This window comes from Trichomycterus rosablanca, chromosome 4, assembly GCF_030014385.1.
Source record: "Trichomycterus rosablanca isolate fTriRos1 chromosome 4, fTriRos1.hap1, whole genome shotgun sequence".
In the NCBI taxonomy this organism is placed as follows: Eukaryota; Metazoa; Chordata; class Actinopteri; order Siluriformes; family Trichomycteridae; genus Trichomycterus; species Trichomycterus rosablanca.
The window spans coordinates 28,049,738-28,073,804 of record NC_085991.1 but is presented as its reverse complement, the minus strand read 5'-3'; the positions used below and the strand labels follow the sequence as shown (position 1 = coordinate 28,073,804).

Below are 24,067 nucleotides of genomic sequence, written 5' to 3'. Positions count from 1 at the left end.
TTAAATTCTTCATAAAATAAATCAGCTAAACACTCAATATTAATAGGTTTAAAGATAAAGCGACCTCACCCAGTAGAACATGCTGTTTGTGCGATGCTGCCGAGTTCAAGCCCCAGTACTGAGGGTGATAAAATGTACAGGGAAATAGTCTTCAATAAATTTGCATTAAGCTCAACAAAAGGTCCAATATACACCGCTGGTAGAACAAGCAACCTATTTTTAAAATGTGGAGAAAGTGTTCAGCATTCAGAGTCATAAAATAACTAAACAAGTTGTGACCAACCTCTTTTTTAAAAGGAACCTTTATTCGTGTTTTTGTTCAGATCATAAAAAACTCGGACAAGTATCAAAGGTTTTTGCCATAAAAATGGCATCTGGAATGCTCCAATAACAAACAAAATATAAAAACATGAAAAAATACTCTTTACTGTTGTGTTAACTAAACAAATCCCCAACAACTGACCTGGGATTGAGGTGTTAGCACAGTACAGTGATAACCACCTCACCATTGTAGCAAATATAATCCATTTTCTTTTTTTAGCACAGAAAAAAAAAAACTTTACAGGTTTTATATAAGAATCAGGGACAAACATTGTGAAACACTTTTACATAGTACTATGATTCAGTAGGGAAGTGAAGATGCAGTACAGAATGTCCCTGAAAACATAGAACACTAACAAAACTGGCTCGTTTTCAGTCAGTGTCACTCTTCTCTTCCTTGCGGACCAGCTTTTTCCCAGTGCTCGGCTGTCCGAGGTCCATGCCACAATTTTTGAAGTTCTTGGATGCACTAAAGAGAAGAAGACAGCCGTTATTCAAAAATTACCAAGTTCTCTTTTCTAAAAGTAGGATTATGCTTGGATTGCTAAGTCTGTGACACAAAGTCCATGAGGCACAAACACAGGTGAGCAGGTAGCCTGAAACTAGCCATTAATTAAACATGGGGTTAAGGTCCGATTTGCATTCACCCATTTTCTCCAAAAGGTTTGTTTTCATTGTATTCAATTACTAACACTCACTCATTCACTCACTTAAACGCTTATCCAATTAGGGTCGCGGGGGTAGCTGGAACCTATCTCAGCTTTTCAATGGACGCAAGGCACACCGTAGCACCCTGGACGGGGCGCCAGTCCATCGCAGGGCAGACACTTATACACACACCCATTCACCTATAGGGCAATTCAGTGTCTCCAATTAACCTGACTGCATGTTTTTGGACTGGAAACTGAGTACAGAAAAGACCCGGATCGCCCCGCCTGGGGATTGAACCCAGGACCTTCTTGCTGTGAGGCTCATTAACTAACACTAGCAAAATGTTATTTATTTTTGCAAAATGGCATAAAGACATTAACTTTACCCTTTCATGCATGTTATATATTATATTATACTGTATATTGTTATATATTATATAATATTATATATGTTATATATTTCAGGTTATAAAGACTTAGCTAAAGTGAAGTACTGGTGGTAAAGTGCAAAACTGCACTTGGCAGTTGTAGCCTAGTGGTCAAGGAACTTGAATGATCATCAGTTTAAGCCCCACCACTGCCAGGTTGCCACTGTTGGGCCCTTAAGCAAGGCCCTTAATTCTTAATTGCTTAGACAGAGTACTGTCATAGTAATGTAAGTTGCTTTGGATAAAGCCATCTTGTGGCACATCAACATATGATGTGAACACTGACTGATCCTAACATTACACAAAGCTATTAAGTGAAATATGCTGTAAATTATTGACATTTTTACATCAGTATATTGGAGGGGGGGCTGTGTTTGAATATATTTACACGTTACTATAGTTTAATTGAATGTAAATTATAAATTCAAAAAATTGTGCATGATTGCTAAATTTTTTTCTTTTGATGCAGTGGTAATCTAAATCTAATTTCACTTGAATACCAAATTTGTTTTCTGTTTGGCATATCTATTCAAATGTTGCATGTCATTAAAAGAGGTGGATAGGGAAGTAGAAAACTACAGGCATTAAAACGTTACAGTAAGGTAAGGTAAATACTATGTAAATACTAGGTAAAGGATAGTAAATACTATGAATAATAGTAAAACAATGCTATAGTATACATTGGTAAAAAAAAGACAAACAGTGCTGGCAGTGATTTTTTCACATCATAAAATGCCTCCAAAAAAAGGAATATGCACCCTTTCTGCCTGTATTTGTCCTTGTCCGCTGCAGGCATTATGTCCATCAGCTCCAAACTGTCATTTATTGTTTTTAACATATTGAATCTCTCTTTCCCACGAACCTGAGGGGAACAAACAGGAAAATAAGAATTTTAAAAAAACAAAAAACAAAAAAAACAAAAAAAACATTTGAATGGATTAGCTCCTTCAATAAGAAGTTTGTTTTAATAAATAAGTCTCCACTAAATAATCACGAGTTTTTTTTTATACACTTTCTACCCTTTTTCCTCCCAATTCAGCGCACTCAATTTTTGTCTTTCGTTGCTGAGAGATACCAGATTGCATCCAAGAAGAGCACGTCACTGTACACGCCTCTTCCGACACGTGTACAGCCCTCCTCTTCTCGCCCCTGTATTATGCACAGGCGTCTCTTCGGCCAATCAGGGTCCTTATACAGCGTATGAAGACCCACCCACACATATCCGGCTCCCACCCTGCAGATACGGTGGCCAATTAGTATCTGCTGCAGGCACTGACAATTATGCCCACCAGATGGCACCCAGCCGACCGGTGGCAACACCTAGTTTCGAAAGGAGGAGTTCAGAAACTCAGTGCTGGTGTGCTAGCTAACCTGGGCGCCCATAATCACGAGGTTTTAAACTATAAAGGCAGACACTCGAGTTTGAGAAAGGCTGATTAAGATTTATAACTTACATGCAGAACAAAGACCTCCTCCTCAGAACTGGAATCAAACTTAATCTTTTTATTAGATTCAGCAGAAGCAGGGGGCTGTGAATCCAAGGCAGTAGACTCTGCAGTGAAAAGGGAAGGAAAACTTGATAAATACAATTTATTAATTTGATATGGTCGTTTGGCACAGTGGTCTATTAGGCTAGCCATTACCACTGAGATCTGGGGCCAACCAGGCACCAACAAGGCACAACTGGCTATGTTTGATGGGGGAGTCCTATCTAGGGTATTTTTGCCCAGTGGACCTGAACCCAACATGACACTAACCAGGAAAGTGTGTCTGATGGCAAGGGAAAAAAAACAAAAAAAAAAAAACACACATACTCAATGTTCTAGTATGAGAAAAGCCCCCACATAATCTCAAACCCACACATATGTAAAATATGTAACCTGTAGGACACACTTCACTATGAAAATAAACAGCAATAGGTTAACCTAAAAATATCCATACCAACCCCCCTTTTTATATTCAATTAACAGTCCCATTTATTTCCCTTATTTTATAAGCTCTTACTTCGCTTAGTTCCCATTTTCAACGTCTTCTTGATCAGGTTCTTCTCTTCAGTTACTCGGTCACGGCCAGGGCAGGCACACACACGCACCTCAAAACAACACCTGCCTAAAACGTGCCCACTGAAAAAGCATTTAACAGATCAATATACCAGCCCTATTTTCAGTAAAATTGGGACATTTTGCAAGATACAATAAAAACTAAGAACTGAAGTTTGTTAAATCGCTTGAACCTTTATTTAAGCGAAAAAAGTAAAAGAAACATGTGACGACTGCAACACATTCAAAAAAATTGGGACACGTATATATGAGGGAACATGAGATCATTAAGACTGTGTGTAAAAGGAACATCCACCAAAGGTTTAGTGTTTGTAAGCAAAGATGGGCCATGATTTACCATTTTGTGCCAAACTTCAGTTTAAAGACGTTTCCTAGCGCAAGCTTGCAAAGAATTCAAGTATTTAACCACCTACAGTTCATAATATTATGAAAAGGTACAGGGAGTCAGGGGGAAAATCGTGATGCATAAAGGCCATAGGTGAAAACCGCTGCTAAATGAGCTGGAAAAACATCGTCAAATAACACAGTCCACCACTGCATCAAGAAATGCAACCTGAAACTGTGCTATGCAAAGAGGACTCAATATATAAATTTTGCACAGAAATGCTGGCGAGTTCTCTGAGTTAAAAGTTATCTATGGGCCAAAAGGTCCATGTTTCAGCGAATCTAAGACCACCCAGATAGTTACCAATAAAAGAAAGTGCAAAAACCAGCATCTGTGCCATCCGCATTGGTAATCTGCACATATGTAAGACTGTACGGACCATTCTAAATTTGTTTATATTTAACAAAAAAAAATAAGTTGCATTAAGTCATTAAGAAACTATAATATTATTTGTCCTTTTGTCTGTCACACTTTTGAGTGAATTAAGAAATTACAGATTTCAGTTTTTATTGCATTGAAGATCAGTAAGGAGTAAAGCAGGACTTACTCATGCGTCTCCAATGTCACAATGGTGAGAATGGGTCGACGGTTCATACCTCCCATACAGCTGCTGTTGCACATGTAGTTCAGCAGTACAGTTGTGCCCTCAGAACCAAGCTGCAGGCACATGAAGAAATGCAAGTAATTTATTTATTTCTTTATATTCTATGCAAATCCAACATGATTTGAGTAAAAAGAGAAAAAAACTCTACAGTAAAGAGAACCAGGTAATGAATATTTTGTTAATATAATTCCAATATACTGACCCTTTTGAATCGTACACATAACGTATTTCAACTTTGTAGCCAATCTGATGCACTGTGTTTTTTTATTAACCCCCTATGAAAGGGGAGTACCACAAACCTCTGACATAGTGGTAATGACATGGTAGTTAGAGTGTGTGTTCTGGTAGGAGTATCAGGTGCAGTAGTGTACAATGCAGATCAATGTACACTGATCAACCATAACAGTAAAACCACCTCATTGTTTCTACACTCACTGTCCATTTTATCAGCTCCACTTACCATATAGGAACACTTTGTAGTTCTACAATTACTGACTGTAGTCCATCTATTTCTCTGCATACTTTTTTAGCCTGATTTCACTCTGTTCTTCAATGGTCAGGACCCCCCCCCCCACCCCCACCCCACAGGACCACCACAGAGCAGGTATTATTTAGGTAGTGGATCATTCTCAGCACTGCAGTGAAACTGACATGGTGGTGGTGTGTTAGTGTGTGTTGTGCTGGTATGAGTGGACCAGACACAGCAGTGCTGCTGGAGTTTTTAAATACCATGTCCACTCACTGTCCACTTTATTAGACACTCCTACCTAGATGGTCCACCTTGTAGATGTAAAGTCAGAGATGATCGCTCATCTATTGCTGCTGTTTAAGTTGGTCATCTTCTAGACCTTCATCAGTGGTCACAGGACACTGCCCACAGGCCGCTGTTGGCTGGATATTTTTGGTTGGTGGACTATTCTCAGTCCAGAAGTGACAGTGAGGTGTTTTAAAAACTCCATCAGTGCTGCTGTTTTTATCCACTCATGCCAGCCCAACACAAACACAACACCACCATGTCAGTGTCACTGCAGTTCTTGCAGTTGCACTGCAATTCTGCAGAATGATCCACCACCTAAATAATACTTACTCTGTAGTGGTCCTGGAACAGTCCTGACCATTGAAGAACAGCATGAAAGGGGGCTAACAAAGCATGCAGAGAAACAGATGGACTACAGTCAGTAATTGTAGAACTACAAAGTGCTTCTATATGGTAAGTGGAGCTGATAAAATGGACAGTGAGAGTAGAAACAAGGAGGTGGTTTTAATGTTATGGCTGATCAGTGTAAATGCTGGAAGAAGAGTAAGTGTCCACTGATAAAAGACTAACCATGCATTGTGCATGGAACAAGAAAACAGGTATAGTCTAACTGTACACCTATAACAAGTGCTAATGAGGTATGTATTCCTAATAAACAGCCCAGTATGTTTATACAGTATTTACAGTCCCGAAACATGCTAGTGCATATGACACACTCATACAGTACAACACTCACCACCAAGTACCCACCATGTTAGTGTTATTGCACTGCTAAGAATGGTCCAAAACATTTTGGTTAGTTTGGGTACTGTGAGGGGAAAAGGGGTGGTAACAACAAGTGTATGGAACATCAGATCGCCTACAGATTTGTAACTCTATGTGTACAAGCGGAACTCGATGGTAGGTATAGTTCATAAAATAATCAATACTTGCACGTAAAAATAAACTTAATAAAGGGGCCACTGAGTGTTTTCTCAGTCTGTATATTTTAATAACACAAAGCTAGTCATCACATTCTTTGAAACACAACTAAGGAAAGGCACGTCTAAGGCAGTTTAAGATTCAGCTTTGGAGGTAGGTCAGAGAAATGTGTGTGTGTGTGTGTGTGTGTGATATACAGTGAGATATGCATGAAGATACTGAGTGATCTGTGATGATAATGGAACAGGACAAACAGGTTTGTGTTGTTAGTGATAAAATATGAGGCAGTTTATTAAACATTACACTAGCTTGACTTTATTTTGTGTTCGTTTTAAAGCAATTTATATTGTTAGGCGATCGAATAGTGCTATCGTGAAGGCAGTCAGGCCTACATGATTGGCTATGTCTGGGAAGGCCAGAGGGGAGGACCAAAGCCCTGCCATAATTTGGCCCGCTGTTTAGGGTTTTCCTGCCTGCGCCCAGTGTTTTCCAGTAGAACCAGTCCCAAAGCAACTCTGACCAGGATAAATCAGTTAAGTACAATGAAATAAATATTTGTGTGTTATATTGTCCTTATTCCTTATTTTAGCACACAGTCCTTGAGTTCATCAAATTTTTTTACAGTAATTTGAGTTTCTTGAATTATACCTGTGGTCACACATTCAGAAGCTGCATTTAGCACAGAAATGTTTTGTAAATAAGTAAACGGACAAAGATTAATACCATCATGCCAATCAAAACAGACCTGATAGACACAGTTGAATATAAAGCCAACCACCACCATTATCAATTACGCAACTGTTTCTATTTTTTAAATTAATTGTAATTATTAATAAACCACCTGAGGGGCCTCATAGGGAACCGTAACACTCTGCCTCTTAGTGCTGGGGTCCACCAGATACTGAGCCCTCTGATTGCACTCCACACGGATTAGATGACTACGATGGGCGACGTCTGTGTAGAAAGAGGGAAAAAAAAAAAAAAAAAAAAAAGTAATCATACATATTGTCCATGCTGGTATACAGTTGATTTAAGGCTTTTTTTAGGATCACACAAAACTCATACAATGAAGGAACAAGACGATCTAATACAGTAGCCCAACTTTCAAAAACCAGAACAGCCTGGTCAGACTCTTTACAGACACAACTGGCTGAGTCTGAGGGAGGAAAAGCCGAATGCAAAACCAACTCCTACTGCTGAAGGCATGGGTACAGGTGGCAGAGGAATACAAATAGCATAACATGCTCATTTGTATGTGTTAAAAGCTCTTTTCAAGAATCCTTGGCTGGTCGGTTAAAAGCAGCTGTCTGTGACTTTACACCTGATGAAGGACTCTCATTCTCATTACAGCGGCTAAGTACATCAGGCAATTGGATATACAGCAGTACCTTCTAACTAGACGTCCCCTAAACTCGAAATATTTGAAAGTCGACACCCTTCGAGAAGAAATTTGCACCCTTAAACTCGACATTCCCTTAAATTCGATGTGTTCAGAATTAAAATATATATTTATTTAATTCAAATTAACAATAAACAGCCGGTTTGTTTTGTTCAGCGCTCGACTTTAGCGGTATAGTGAAACGTCGTCAAAGTGTGAATAAAAAATGAATAACAATCAAATCCACTCGGTGTTTAGCTGTACAGTACTTTCCTCACTGTATCACTTATAAACTTGTGTTACAGTGGGGGCTTCTAAGAAATTGTGAGAATCAGCTTTTCAAGGTCTAAAATGCTTATTGTAAAAAAATAAATAAAGCTTAATGTGGAATAATGTATTATTGTTTGTTTGTTTATTCTGATTTTTAACTTCACTTTTCATGTAAATGCATCTTTACTGAACGAAATACAAAGATCAAGCATCCACAATTAGGAAGTGTAAGAAAACAATAAAGAAGTGCAGTTTTTATTGAATTTTTATATTGATTTTGAACTGTTTTTCGGTTGTATTTTAGTGTTTTTTTTATATTATACTTTATACCATAAGTGTCAAAAACAACTCCATTATTTTACATTAGCCTAAAATATATGCAGTTCCACAGGACCATAGAACGCATTAAGGTTTTCCATACATCCTTATGGGAAAAAATACCCTTAAACGCAACGTTTTTTTAAACTCAACGCCACTCCCAGAACCAACTGACGTCAAGTTTCAAGGTACCACTGTATATTCAAATTGGAGCCAAAAAAAGGAAAACAAAAGAAAAGCAGTCTGATCAGTAGTCATGAGACCCATCAGGTCAATGCAACATGAAACTCATCCCTAGTACAGCGAGCTAAGCAACACACAGATACAGATATAGACTGAAGTGCCCTTCTGTATAACAAGTTAGCCATCAAATGCATGTATATGGTTGAGTTAAAAGAAAGATTGGAGTGTAAAACATGCAATAAATACCTTCATTGCTCTCAGCAATGTTTTGGTGATGAGGGCAGCGCATCACCACCACCGAGACATGCTCAGGTTTCTTATAGATGGCAGTGGCCCGAAGGATTGCTCCATGAGGTGGTTCCTTCTCCACCAACACATTAACCGGGCATGTCTTTGCCAGCTGGCAATACAGTTTGTTCAAGGTTGTAGAATACTGCAAGGAATAGAGGGAATGAGTGTAAGTGTGTAGTTGTGTCCCATAAACTTGACTTCAATTTCAATTAATTTTACATATTAAATATGTAGTTCAGAAAATTGAATTTAGTTATTGGTTAGTCATGAACACTAACAGTGGGGCCAAAAAGTATTTAGTCAGCCACTGATTGTGCAAGTTCTCCTACTTAGAAAGATGAGAGAGGTCTGTAATTTTCATCATAGGTACACTTCAACTATGAGAGACAAAATGAGAAAAAAAAATAATAATTCCAGGAAATCACATTGTAGGATTTGTAAAGAATTTATTTGTAAATTATGGTGGAAAATAAGTATTTGGTCACCCACAAACAAGTAAGATTTCTGGCTCTCACAGACCTGTAACTTTTTCTTTAAGAAGCTCTTCTGTCCTCCACACGTAACCTGTATTAATGGCACCTGTTTGACCTCGTTATCTGTATAAAAGACACCTGTCCACAGCCTCAAACAGTCAGACTCCAAACTCAACCATGGCCAAGACCCAAGAGCTGTCGAATGACACCAGGAAGAAAATTGTAGACCTGCACCAGGCTGGGAAGAGTGAATCTACAATACGCAAGCAGGTTGGTGTGAATAAATCAACTGTGGGAGCAATTGTAAGAAAATGGAAGACATACAAGACCATTGATAATCTCCCTCGATCTGGGGCCCCACGCAAGATCTCATCCCGTGGGGTCAAAATGATCATGAGAACGGTGAGCAAAAATCCCAGAACTACACGGAGGGACCTGATGAATGACCTGCAGAGAGCTGGGACCAAAGTAACAAAGGCTACCATCAGTAACACACTACGCCGAGAGGGACTCAAATCCTGCAGTGCCAGGCGTGTCCCCCTGCTTAAGCCAGTACATGTCCAGGCCCGTCTGAAGTTTGCCAGAGAGCATATGGATGATCCAGAAGAGGATTGGTCAGATGAATATCATGTGGTCAGATGAAACCAAAACTGAACTTTTTGGTAAAAACTCAACTTGTCGTGTTTGGAGGAAGAAGAATGCTGAGTTGCAGCCCAAGAACACCATACCTACTGTGAAGCATGGGGGTGGAAACATCATGCTTTGGGGCTGTTTTTCTACAAAGGGGACAGGACGACTGATCCGTGTTAAGGGAAGAATGAACGGGGCCATGTATCGTGAGATTTTAAGCCAAAACCTCCTTCCATCAGTGAGAGCATTGAAGATGGAACGTGGCTGGGTCTTCCAGCATGAAAATGATCCCAAACACACCGCTCGGGCAACGAAGGAGTGGCTCCGTAAAAAGCATTTCAAGGTCATGGAGTGGCCTAGCCAGTCTCCAGACCTCAACCCCATAGAAAATTTGTGGAGGGAGTTGAAAGTCCGTGTTGCCCAGCGACAGCCCCAAAACATCACTGCTCTAGAGGAGATCTGCATGGAGGAATGGGCCAAAATACCAGCTACAGTATGTGCAAACCTGGTGAAGACTTACAGGAAACGTTTGACCTCTGTCATTGCCAACAAAGGTTATGTTACAAAGTATTGAGCTGAACTTTTGTTATTGACCAAATACTTATTTTCCACCATAATTTACAAATAAATTCTTTACAAATCCTACAATGTGATTTCCTGGATTTTTTTTTCTCATTTTGTCTCTCATAGTTGAAGTGTACCTATGATGAAAATTACAGACCTCTCTCATCTTTCTAAGTAGGAGAACTTGCACAGTTGCATCAGTGGCTGACTAAATACTTTTTGGCCCCACTGTATCAAGTCATTGATTAATGCTGTTGGTTAAAATTTTTATTTAAATTCATTTTAAATGTGTGTTCTGAAAAGGTAGTATTTTATTTATTCCTTTTATTAGGATTTTGTGTCATGTTTTACACACTTTGGTTACATTCATGACAGGACAGGTAGTTTACTGGTTACACAAGACTCATTAGTTCAAGTTTTTAATTTCAAACACAGTCACAGACAATTTTGTATCTGCAATTCACCTCACTTGCATGTCTTTGGACTGTAGGAGGAAACCGGAGCTCCTGGAGAACATGGGAGACACAGGGAGAACATGCAAACTTCACACAGAACGGATACAGACCGCTTCACCTGGGAATCGAACCCAGGACCTTCTTGCTGTGAGATGACAGTGCTACCCACCAAGCCACGGTGTAGCCCGAAATGGCAGTTAAGCTACAGATCTCTAGAATTTGGGCTTCAATGGTTTCAAGGTAATCTACAGTAGCAGATTGTGGTTTTCCTTTGTAATTACACAAAGATGCTAGTTTTTAGCACAGAAGTCTGCCATGTTTTCATTTATGAGCTAGCACAGCTTTGTTTTGTTTTTAATAATCCCACTGTCAATAATCACACTGATTTCATTGTGTTCTTTAGATATATTCAATTGTTGATGAAGGTCAACGAGTGCACTTTTTAGTAAACATACATATTGCAAACCATTTCATGGCTTGTAATTACTGTCTACATTTATCTGAATTTTGTTGTCATCAAAAGTTGCTTTCCAAATACTGAAGGTTAAAAACTACTAAGCAAAATATTATTGGCAAAGCCAGCAATTCCATTGCAAGCACCAGTGTCCTTCATTAAGAAACTAAGGTTTTATGCTTTATTTGCTGTCAGACAGACAGGACTGTGGTACCAATTCAACTTTAAATGCCCCAGTACATTTAAAAAGAAAAAAATGTCTTGGTATGGAATCAAGTTAGTAGTTTAGATAAACCTTCCAGGAAATGCTGGATGCTATGAATAGCAAAATAGGCTGAAATAGGTATAAAAACTCCAGACATATGGTTACCGAAACTGCTTTGTTAACAGTAATTTCATTATTAATAATCATTAAAAAAGACTTTGGGTAAGAATCTGAACTGACCGTAGAGATGACAGACTTGGTGGTGCTGGACTGGTTAAAGCGAAGCTGGAAGCCGTATTCTCCAGGGTAGTCATTGGTAGATGGTACTCCTGCAGCTGGAGGGGGCAGACGGTCCATGGATGGAGACATCTGAGCAGCTAAACCAGGATCCTCAGTGGCCTCGGGGAGCTCCACTTCATCAATGGTGCCATTGGGCAAAGCCTAACAAATTCGGGATCAATGTTAGATTTGTTGATAAAACCCAAGACAAAATAGTCGAAAAAGTAAAATGAAAGTATGAGGGTGAGTTTTATTTAGTAAAGTACTACTTTAAGCTAATTAAGCTTTTAAAATGGCAAACATTGTCAGTTGTACAGAGATACAGCTCAGATTTATGTTTTTGCCACATAATATTCCAACACAACAACTTGGGTAAAACACCTTTTGTAAAACTAGAGACAGTAAAGCAACCACCATCATTATATCCATGTAAAAAGTATTAGGCTTTTTAATCAGGTGCAACACCATTAACAGCAATAAATCCAACAATGTTATATACAGTGAATCACAAAAGTGAGTACACCCCTCACATTTCTGCAGATATTTAAGTATATCTTTTCATGGGACAACACTGACAAAATGACACTTTGACACAATGAAAAGTAGTCTGTGTGCAGCTTATATAACAGTGTAAATTTATTCTTCCCTCAAAATAACTCAATATACAGCCATTAATGTCTAAACCACCGGCAACAAAAGTGAGTACACCCCTTAGTGAAAGTTCCTGAAGTGTCAATATTTTGTGTGGCCACCATTATTTCCCAGAACTGCCTTAACTCTCCTGGGCATGGAGTTTACCAGAGCTTCACAGGTTGCCACTGGAATGCTTTTCCACTCCTCCATGACGACATCACGGAGCTGGCGGATATTCGAGACTTTGCGCTCCTCCACCTTCCGCTTGAGGATGCCCCAAAGATGTTCTATTGGGTTTAGGTCTGGAGACATGCTTGGCCGGTCCATCACCTTTACCCTCAGCCTCTTCAATAAAGCAGTGGTCATCTTAGAGGTGTGTTTGGGGTCATTATCATGCTGGAACACTGCCCTGCGACCCAGTTTCCAGAGGGAGGGGATCATGCTCTGCTTCAGTATTTCACAGTACATATTGGAGTTCATGTGTCCCTCAATGAAATGTAACTCCCCAACACCTGCTGCACTCATGCAGCCCCAGACCATGGCATTCCCACCACCATGCTTGACTGTAGGCATGACACACTTATCTTTGTACTCCTCACCTGATTGCTGCCACACATGCTTAAGACCATCTGAACCAAACAAATTAATCTTGGTCTCATCAGACCATAGGACATGGTTCCAGTAATCCATGTCCTTTGTTGACATGTCTTCAGCAAACTGTTTGCGGGCTTTCTTGTGTAGAGACTTCAGAAGAGGCTTCTTTCTGGGGTGACAGCCATGCAGACCAATTTGATGTAGTGTGCGGCGTATGGTCTGAGCACTGACAGGCTGACCCCCCACCTTTTCAATCTCTGCAGCAATGCTGACAGCACTCCTGCGCCTATCTTTCAAAAACAGCAGTTGGATGTGACGCTGAGCACGTGCACTCAGCTTCTTTGGACGATCAACGCGAGGTCTGTTCTGAGTGGACCCTGCTCTTTTAAAACGCTGGATGATCTTGGCCACTGTGCTGCAGCTCAGTTTCTTCTTGTAGCCTTGGCCATCTTCATGTAGTGCAACAATTCGTCTTTTAAGATCCTCAGAGAGTTCTTTGCCATGAGGTGCCATGTTGGAACTTTCAGTGACCAGTATGAGAGTGTGAGAGCTGTACTACTAAATTGAACACACCTGCTCCCTATGCACACCTGAGACCTAGTAACACTAACGAGTCACATGACATTTTGGAGGGAAAATGACAAGCAGTGCTCAATTTGGACATTTAGGGGTGTAGTCTCTTAGGGGTGTACTCACTTTTGTTGCCGGTGGTTTAGACATTAATGGCTGTATATTGAGTTATTTTGAGGGAAGAATAAATTTACACTGTTATATAAGCTGCACACAGACTACTTTTCATTGTGTCAAAGTGTCATTTTGTCAGTGTTGTCCCATGAAAAGATATACTTAAATATCTGCAGAAATGTGAGGGGTGTACTCACTTTTGTGATACACTGTATATAAGGCCCTACTTAATTCACGGCTGTGAAAACTGCATCAAGGACAGTGAAATGAGACTTTTCCCATTTAATATGCAATTTTCTCTGCAATTCAAATTTTAAGGTTTGAGTTTAGTAATTTAACGTTTTTCATTCGGGTAGCGGTTACTGGTTAATTTGCATTATTAGGCAGTCCTATTTTAACAGAGCATCTTTAGCTTGCTGAGTTTATAAAGTAAGAAATAAGCTGTATATAGACAAACTATCGGAAGCATAATCAGTTACTGGCATGTTCTTGACTATAGAGAGATGATCACGTGTGTAGAGAAGCACACATTTCCACTGACTATGGAATCCCAGGGACAAAGGGACAAAATGCACTCAATACGTAAACACATACATCAAACATTGTCAGCACACTACACCACAGAAAAGTCTGTTACACTAGCAATTCTACGGCAAGTCAGTTAGCGATGCGTTGGTCAAAATGTCCAAGATGTCGAAGTCTAAAGCAGCTTAAAAAACTACTTGTGGAACTGAGTTTCGAAAAAAAACACAACTGGTGTCAAAACACAGATGAGTATTTTCAGATTTGAGACCATCACTGGATGTTCTACTTTACATTCAGCTATTAAGCTGTGTTGCGTATTGTAGCTTCCATTTATTCCATCATTCAATTTATGAGTGTTATTTTTTCTGTACAAATCTGTCAAAACTGTGAGTTTTTGAAAAACAATGTCCATGAAATTAAGCACATTTTCCCATAAATTTAGTAGGGCCCTAATTATACAACTGAATACAAGTCTTTCACTTAGCTGTACAGACACACTGCTACATTTTTAGGCATGAATTGCTTGGTTGACTAGGCCATACAAATATTAATTCTGTTCAATTGTATCCAATCAGATATGGACTTCCTTTTGCACCTTGGATGGTAGTTATGCTGCATATGTCAATTTTGCTTTAGCTACTGGACAGATTATTCTGACAAGAAAAATGGTGAACCCACACCATTCCAATAACATTACCATACTTGAAAGTTGGTATAATGTTTCTACTATTAAATGCTGTATTTGATTTTTACCAAGAATAAAGAAATCCATGTTTAAACATGTTAAAGTCTGCACAAAGATATACACCCAAAGAGGTTGGGAATAATCCATAGTCTGTTTTGTTAATGCTTCTCCTCGTTTGCAGCGGCTTCGTTCTTTACCATATCAATTACATTTTTAGAAAGTTGTTATGGAATCATTAACACTAAACCTATCTCTGAAACAAAAAATAGAATCTTAAAATATCTGCAGTGTCTAGCTAAGTCTTAGCAAGTCAGCTACTCCTAGGTCCTGGAGCCTCAGAAATGGCTGGGTAACCTTTTCCAGAACAAAACCTTTTCTAACTCATTTACAAGTGTGATGAGAATTGATATGTGTTCATTAAATAAATGAAGTCTTGCTTTACAAAACATGTGGTTCAAGTGTTTTGTTTGGTGACTTAATTAAGTGTGATGAAATAACAGAGGAGAATGTCTAGTGAGCAGAGATTTTCACAAGTCACAAAATACGAGTCCGAGTCGCATCACCAGTCTTTAGACTAGAGTCCGAGTCAAGTCACGAGTCAATATAATATACACAAAACATATATTGGAAATGTAGCATAGCAATAAACAAATAATATGTAAGTTCAGATTAAATACAACAACAGATTAGCAGCTGTAGTTTGCCGTTTTACTTAGTGCCTTTACTTTCCTAGGTACCAGTTAGAAGCTTAAACTGATAAATTACGGCACAGCGGCCAAACCCAGCACAAAAGTCCATAACCACTGCTTACCTTAACTTCTGTACTTCCAGATGCTATTATATTTATAACCGTGTGTTGTCCCAGGAAAATAATCTGTTATTTTGTAAATGTGTGCTTAAATTTAAAAACCTCCAAACTTTTCCCAGTTGTGAAGAAAAACACAAACCCGTTAGAATGCCAATCAAGCATTTCATCAACACATCATCTGTGTGAAGCTGCAAACCAAATAAATACAAATAACAGAATTTCTTACTAAAAGATTACAATCAGAAGGTCTGATTGGTTCAGAAAGCGGTCTTTCAACCAATAGTGCCAATTCTGTAGGAGCATTCCATTCACACCAGCTGTTCCTCTGAAGTGCACTACGTAAGGTATTCCACCATTTTAAGTGAGATTCAAATTCAAAAGAGGGAGTAGGGAGCGACGCTTCATCACTATGCCGGAAGCTGGCTGAAACATTTACCCACTGTGTGCATTGCGGGTTAAGACAGCCGTTAAGACAGCCGGAGCATTATTAGAGAGCAGAAATGAGACGATCAGAATGATGTCGAATCATATATATTATATATTATATATACACTGTATCACAAAAGTGAGTACACCCCTCACATTTCTGCATACATTTCAGTATATCTTTTCATGGGACAACACTGACAAAATGACACTTTGACACAATGAAAAGTAGTCTGTGTGCAGCTTATATAACAGTGTCAATTTATTCTTCCCTCAAAATAACTCAATATACAGCCATTAATGTCTAAACCACCGGCAACAAAAGTGAGTACACCCCTAAGAGACTACACCCCTAAATGTCCAAATTGAGCACTGCTTGTCATTTTCCCTCCAAAATGTCATGTGACTCGTTAGTGTTACTAGGTCTCAGGTGTGCATAGGGAGCAGGTGTGTTCAATTTAGTAGTACAGCTCTCACACTCTCTCATACTGGTCACTGAAAGTTCCAACATGGCACCTCATGGCAAAGAACTCTCTGAGGATCTTAAAAGACGAATTGTTGCGCTACATGAAGATGGCCAAGGCTACAAGAAGATTGCCAACACCCTGAAACTGAGCTGCAGCACAGTGGCCAAGATCATCCAGCGTTTTAAAAGAGCAGGGTCCACTCAGAACAGACCTCGCGTTGGTCGTCCAAAGAAGCTGAGTGCACGTGCTCAGCGTCACATCCAACTGCTGTCTTTGAAAGATAGGTGCAGGAGTGCTGTCAGCATTGCTGCAGAGATTGAAAAAGGGGGGTCAGCCTGTCAGTACTCAGACCATATGCCGCACACTACATCAAATTGGTCTGCATGGCTGTCACCCCAGAAGGAAGCCTCTTCTGAAGTCTCTACACAAGAAAGCCCGCAAACAGTTTGCTGAAGACATGTCAACAAAGGACATGGATTACTGGAACCATGTCCTATGGTCTGATGAGACCAAGATTAATTTGTTTGGTTCAGATGGTCTCAAGCATGTGTGGCGGCAATCAGGTGAGGAGTACAAAGATAAGTGTGTCATGCCTACAGTCAAGCATGGTGGTGGGAATGCCATGGTCTGGGGCTGCATGAGTGCAGCAGGTGTTGGGGAGTTACATTTCATTAAGGGACACATGAACTCCAATATGTACTGTGAAATACTGAAGCAGAGCATGATCCCCTCCCTCCGGAAACTGGGTCGCAGGGCAGTGTTCCAGCATGATAATGACCCCAAACACACCTCTAAGACGACCACTGCTTTATTGAAGAGGTTGAGGGTAAAGGTGATGGACCGGCCAAGCATGTCTCCAGACCTAAACCCAATAGAACATCTTTGGGGCATCCTCAAGCGGAAGGTGGAGGAGCGCAAAGTCTCGAATATCCGCCAGCTCCGTGATGTCGTCATGGAGGAGTGGAAAAGCATTCCAGTGGCAACCTGTGAAGCTCTGGTAAACTTCATGCCCAGGAGAGTTAAGGCAGTTCTGGGAAATAATGGCGGCCACACAAAATATTGACACTTCAGGAACTTTCACTAAGGGGTGTACTCACTTTTGTTGCCGGTGGTTTAGACATTAATGGCTGTATATTGAGTTATTTTGAGGGAAGAATAAATTTACACTGTTATATAAGCTGCACACAGACTACTTTTCATTGTGTCAAAGTGTCATTTTGTCAGTGTTGTCCCATGAAAAGATATACTTAAATATCTGCAGAAATGTGAGGGGTGTACTCACTTTTGTGATACACTGTATATATATATATATATATATATATAAATTGTCATACATAACTAATGTTAACACATGCTGTGTTTTATTGTCTACTAGTCATTTTTTGCGAGTCATGAGTCGAATCAGAGTCATTTGAAACGAGTCTGAGTCAAGTCTGAAGTCGCTGCGTGTGCGACTCTGCTAGGGAGTGATTACTTTTGTAACATGTCAACTGTGGATGCTAGTAAACCCCCCAAAAATAATAATAATTCATTATGAAAATAATAATATAGCACTACTATTTAAGATGAGTAAAACATACATTATTGAGCCAGGCATCACTGTTAGATCTCGGCAAGTTTTCAAAGAGTTGTTTTCTGTATAAAAACACACGAAAAAAGAGCAAGAAATTATTTTTTAATTAGCTCAATCTTAAACAAATCTTAAACAAAGATTGCAAATGAATTTAGTAAAAATCTTTACAAATAAAAAGTTAACAAAACCACATCACAATTATTGACATGCCAGCATTTAATACTTTACACACTATACCGATCAGGCATAACATTATGACCACCTCCTTGTTTCTACACTTACTATCCATTTTATCAGCTCCACTTACCATATAGAAGCACTTTGTAGTTCTACAATTACTAACTGTAGTCCATCTGTTTCTCTACATACTTTTTAGCCTGCTTTCACCCTGTTCTACAATGGTCAGGACCCCCACATTACCACTACAGAGTAGATATTATTCCGGTGGTGGATCATTCTCAGCACTGCAGTGACACTGACATGGTGGTGGTGTGTTAGTGTGTGTTATGCTGGTATGAGTGGATAAGACACAGCAATGCTGATGTTTTTAAACACCTCACGGTCACTGCTGGACTGAGAATAGTCCACCAACCTAAAACATCCAGCCAACAGCGTCCTGTGGGCAGCATCCTGTGACCACTGATGAAGGTCTAGAAGATGACCAACTCAAACAGCAGCAATAGACGAGCAATCATCTCTGACTTTACATCTGCATGGTGGACCAACTAGGTAGGAGTGTCTAATAGAGTGGACAGCGAGTGGACACGGTATTTAAAAACTCCAGCAGCACTGCTGTGTCTTATCCACTCATACCATCACAACACACACTAACACATCACCACCATGTCAGTGTCACTGCAGTGCTGAGAATGATCCACCACCCAAATAATATCTGCTCTGTGGTGGTCCTGACCTTTACAGAACAGGGTGAAAGCAGGCTAAAAAAGTATGTAGAGAAACAGATGGACTACAGTCAGTAATTGTAGGACTACAAAGTGCTTCTATATGGTAAGTGAAGCTGATAAAATAGACAGTGAGTGTAGAAAAAGGGGGAGGTTTAATGTTATGTTTGATCGGTGTATCGGTGTATAACTAGTTTTCTTATGTTCTATAACGAGATTGAAAAGTACAAAGCATGGAATCTACGAGCTCCCTTCAATGTTGATCTTTCCAGACTTTCTGCTAAATCTAAATTCAGTCAATCTATTTCTACATGCAATTGATGTTTATTTTAGATCTCTGTCCAGCCTGATGTTTCAAGGCCAGTTTCTAGCTTTGACTAAAATAAAGATAATTAACTTCTGCCTGGTCTTGTTACCATCAGTTTCTAAGGAACAATTTACATTCAGTACAATACATTAAACCCATAACTAGGCTCTTTTACAATACATTATATTACAATCACTTAATTTTCTAGTTTTATTTTTGTGATTCAGCTAAGCATGGCTCTGCGTATGAGATACGACTCTGCACGAGAACCAAACACTGGCAGGTTATAAGAAGCGGCCACAGATAGGACACGTCAGAGGCGGCGTGTGGTGATCTAAATCTACTTGTTTAGATCAGGGGTTGTGAAGCTGGATAAATGCTGTATGTAACTCACAAATCCATGTCATCCCAGAGCTGCTCAAAAGTGTCCTGACTCATGGGCAGTGCCATCATCTCATGTTCACTCATTGTTGATTTCTGTCACGGCAGATCTAAGTTTAGAAAGAAAACTGTGCTGGGAGGCGATACCTGGGAAAGAAGACAGTCATGCAAATTGGTAGTTAGAAGACCATGTGGGCAAAATTTTAATAAATTGAAACATTACAACACACATTTACATAATCTATAATTGTGTGTAATATTTCATTTTGTCTGTTCAATGTTACCCAATTTGCAGTTTGTATTCATGCATTCAATTCTAGACACAAGACAAATACAAGTCCATTTAAATGTTCCAGGAACTTAAAATTATTTAGACAAACAAGTAAAATGAAAGAAGTGAAAAAAAAAAAAAAACTAAGGCTTTTAAACAAAGACTTAACTTCTGAATGTTAAATGTAAGACTACACATTGAATTACATCCCTTGTGACAAAAAAAGGATTTGAAACTAATCATTTAAAAACATAGCCATTAGAAATATACATAGTTACATCAAAATAATAATGGATTGTTTTTATGTAAGCCTTTGAGGTATTCTCCCTTCAAACCCAATCATGATCAACTCCCCTGCTTATTGTGGAATATTTTAAAATAGTGTACCTTTCACACCCATCTCCCCAAATACACAGTAAAGGTAGATGGGCTTATCTAAATTGCCCCCTAGGTATACAACTGTATCTTGCCTTGTAATGGGATAATGTCCTGTCCAGGGCTTTTCCTAACTTACACCCAGGGTTTTCAGGTGCTGCCAGAACCACCACAACTGAGTGTCACTTTTTTACAGTTAAGTGGTAAAAGTTACTTTTTGCAAGTCAGTGCTGGTGCCAGTATTCAGAAGAATTTAATGTTAATATTGTTAATATTTCCAGACTTTCTACAAAATCTAGATTCAGTGCTGATCAATCTATTTTTATGTGCACTTGATGTTTATTTTGGATCTCTGTACAGCTTGATGTTTTAATGCCAGTTTCTGCCGATGGAGGCAGTGTAAATTTTTTTTTTACAAATTTTATGTAACAAATTGATTTCAATAAGAGGTTAGCTTTGACTAATGCTATTTTCCTTATTCCACACATACTTTTTGCAAATCAGTGCTGGTGCCACAACATTAAAAGTAAATATTCTTTCACGTCATTAGAAGTAGTATTCAGAAGAATTCAATGTTAATATTGTTAATATGTCCAGACTTTCTGCAAAATCTAAATTCAGTGCTGATGAATCTATTTTTGTGCACTTGATGTTCATTTTGGATCTCTGTCCAGCTTGATGTTTCAGGGCCAGTTTCTATGCAGATGGAGGCAGTGTAAAAAAAAATACAACATTATGTAACAAATTGATTCAATAAAAGGTTATCTTTGACTAATGCTATTTTCCTTATTCCACACATACTTTTTGCAAATCAGTGCTGGTGCCACAGCATTAAAAGTAAATATTCTTCAATAAAAGCAAGAAGAATTGATTTAACAATGGTATTAACACCCATTGCCACAATGTGATAATCAGGCCTTTAATGACACCACAACCAGGGCCTACAATAACAAAGAGCCTAGTAACTCACACTAACCACAATATCTCAAATAAAATACAAGAAGTAAAAGATTTGATGAAGGAAAAACCCATTAAGACAGGTTGGGTTCGTTTGTTTATCTTATCTGGCTATTTGCATAACGAAAATAATTTAAACAACAGACACGCCATATATCATGCTGACCAGATTCACTTCCTAGTTTGCAAACTACATGCGGTCTTTGGGCGCTTTCCTAGACAGTAAGAAAACATTACCTCGCGTCCCAAATAAGTGAATGTCCAGTGATTTAGATGCTTTTGACGTCCTACGTTTCGATCAGAAAAGTTGAGAATATAAAACACAGTTAGCGAGAGGCCTTGCAGCACTCTTCAGCACTAAACAATAACAACATCAGCACGGTCAGTTACAAGCGTGCTCACTTTCAAACAAGTGGGTGGGGCTTAAAGGCGGGACTTATGCTGCCTACAATGCAGCCTATCAGTGGTCCGTGGCTGATAAAACTGTGGATGTGTCTGAAATCACTCTTCATTTCCTATTCCCTAGAGACTATTATGTGTATTATGGACGTTCACTATTGCCATAACATATACCACTGCCACACTCATTTACTGGAAAGCTTTGTTTTAGATGTTTTAGATTTAATCCATATTAAACTTTCACGTTAGACATACAATTAAAAACATGTATAGCTAGTGCACTATATAGTGAACAGTGTGGATTGAGACTGACGCTGTTTTTGAAATAGAGAAGAAGCTCTCGGAATGAATCAGAGGAGTTTAGACTGAGAGACGTTTGGTTCTGGACGGGAGCGCAGCCTAATTTCTGTGCTTGCCACAAACAATTGGGATGAAGTGATGAATTCAGATTTTCTGCTCAAAAACGACTTTTGTAGGCTGTTTATATCTAATTAGATCTACCCGCATGCGCAGAACTTTAGCTGAACATTTGTTTTGTTAATATTAGTGCAGTCAAGACAAATGTTCTATTTTCAGTACTATTAATGTTCTTAATATTTGCTGAAATGCTGTTAAAAAGAATGTAATTTTGTATTTCTCTTTTTTGTTTATTATACAACATCTACAATATGTGTGATGTTTTCCAGAGAGAAAGAAAGTCTTAAATACAAGGGTTACAAAGCTGTTTCTAAGGCTTTGAGTTCTTATCTTAAAATATTACTTATCTTGAAAAGGAGAAAACAGGGGAAAGTAGTAAATCTTCCCAAAAGTGGCTGGCCTATGAAAACTTCAAGGGCATGATGAAAGCTTTGGCCAAGTTCACACTACATGACTTTCGGATCTGTCAGAGGGCCGGCGCTAGGGGGGGGGCTGAGGGGGGCATTGCCCCCCCAAATTGTGTCTTTGCCCCCCCAAGCACAATGCAAGCAACGGCTATTTTTAAAATTATCTCTGAACCAATCACAAAAATGCATTTTGTTTTACAGTGTGAAGATATTTCCTTGCTTATTCCTGATTGGCTCTTTGAGTCATATAAAAATGGGCAGACTGCCCCAAACAGTTCAGTTCGGCAGTATATGTTCTGTTAGTGTGAGCGAGAGGCAGGTATACTGGTAAACACTCTTCTGAGTTTAAACTGACTTCCACATGGTAATATTTGCTTAACTGTGGTTTTTCGTTGCTTTAATGTTACTTACCTCTTACATAGGTGTTGCTTAAATTATTTTATTAGCCGTTAGCGGTTAGGCTAATGAACTAATGGCAATTTAATTAAGGGGGCGTATTAAAATGAAATACAATTAGATAATCTTTTTTCTCCATTTACATAATCAACATGTATTTTTTAATCATTGGGTTTTAAGTTTAAGTTCAAAAACATGCATTTTTATTTCTTTACCTCATACATCACTTTAAGCCAGTATCAATAGCTTGGCTGTCATCATTCATGCACAAATCAAGCCTTGAATATATTTCTGGCTTCAAAAACATGACTATCAGCATGCCCCCTCATTAGGTTTTACTGCCCCCCCAAGCAAAGCAGTCCAGAACCGGGGCTGGTCAGATCGCTGTACAGTTCACACTACACAACTGGATCTCTTGCAATCGGGAGTCTTTTAAATAATTGTGGATTTCACACTACACGACTGATCGGTGATAGGGGGTCACACACTACACAATCTACCATCAGGAGGAATCACAGATGAGACAGTCTCAAGGTTTCTTCCTGTAATTTTCAGGGAGTTTTTCCTTGCCACAGTCGCCCTCGGCTTGCTCAACAGGGGTTTTTGTATCTGTTGGTCCTGGATTTTGTAAAGTTGCTTTGAGATAATGTCTATTGTAAAAAGCGCTATATAAATAAAGTTGACTTGACTTGACTTGACAGTCTGGTCTTCCAAACTACGTTTTGTCATGAAAACACATGCAAGAAGTCACGAGGGGTTCAGTAATACCACATCCAAAAATGTACGTCAACAATAGGTAAACGATCAAAGTTGTTTGTGTGCTGATTTGCAGCGTAAAAACAAGTATGCATAATGCATTTAATGCATTTTCTCCCCTTTTTCTCCCTTTTTTTTAGCGCGTCCAATTGCCCAATTGCATCATGCTTCCTCTCTGCCTATGCCGATCCCTGCTCTGACCGAGGAGATCAAAGCTAACCCACGCCCCCTCCGACACGTGGGCAGCAAGCTGCGTGCATCTTATCACCCACACATTGACGAGTGTTGTGCCACCTAGCGTTGTGTACGGAGAGACACACCCTTCCTCATCTCTGTGCAGGTGCTTCTAATCAGCCAGCAGAGGTCATAATTGCACCAGTCTAACAGAGAGAGACCCTATCCAGCTTAGTCCCGCCCACCTGAACAACCGGCCAATTGTTGTTCATGTGGCCACTCAGCCTTCAGCCGGCAAGGCAGA

The 24,067-nt window shown here is 39.3% G+C and overlaps 2 protein-coding genes across 2 annotated transcripts in view; both read right to left on the bottom strand.

Annotated features, from left to right (window-relative positions):
- Window positions 1–4,984, bottom strand: part of rpl34 (ribosomal protein L34) — a 116,816-nt gene extending 111,832 nt beyond the window's left edge. The window contains exon 1 of the mRNA XM_062994117.1: window positions 4,980–4,984. The gene's annotated coding sequence lies outside the window, so the exon portion shown is untranslated. The remainder of the gene's footprint in view (window positions 1–4,979) is intronic.
- LOC134312284 (cellular tumor antigen p53-like) lies at window positions 273–21,612 on the bottom strand. Its single transcript, XM_062994115.1, has 11 exons — window positions 21,452–21,612; window positions 19,625–19,758; window positions 18,029–18,083; window positions 11,588–11,788; window positions 8,522–8,708; window positions 6,968–7,080; window positions 4,392–4,501; window positions 3,404–3,522; window positions 2,854–2,951; window positions 2,158–2,261; window positions 273–790 (listed from the first exon to the last, which is right to left on the bottom strand). The coding sequence occupies exons 2-11, from the start codon at window positions 19,696–19,698 to the stop codon at window positions 694–696; spliced, it is 1,158 nt and encodes a 385-aa protein (XP_062850185.1). The 5' UTR covers window positions 19,699–19,758; window positions 21,452–21,612; the 3' UTR covers window positions 273–693.
- Between the last annotated feature and the right edge of the window lie 2,455 nt (window positions 21,613–24,067).

Coding starts and splice junctions, on each gene's coding strand:
- LOC134312284 (XM_062994115.1), bottom strand. CDS start 19,698: ATGAGTGAACATGAGATGATGGCACTGCCCATGAGTCAGGACACTTTT. Junction 18,084..19,624: donor CTCTGGGATGACATGGATTT/GTGAGTTACATA, acceptor GTTTTTATACAG/AAAACAACTCTTTGAAAACT. Junction 8,709..11,587: donor CCAAGTCTGTCATCTCTACG/GTCAGTTCAGAT, acceptor TATTCCTTGCAG/TATTCTACAACCTTGAACAA.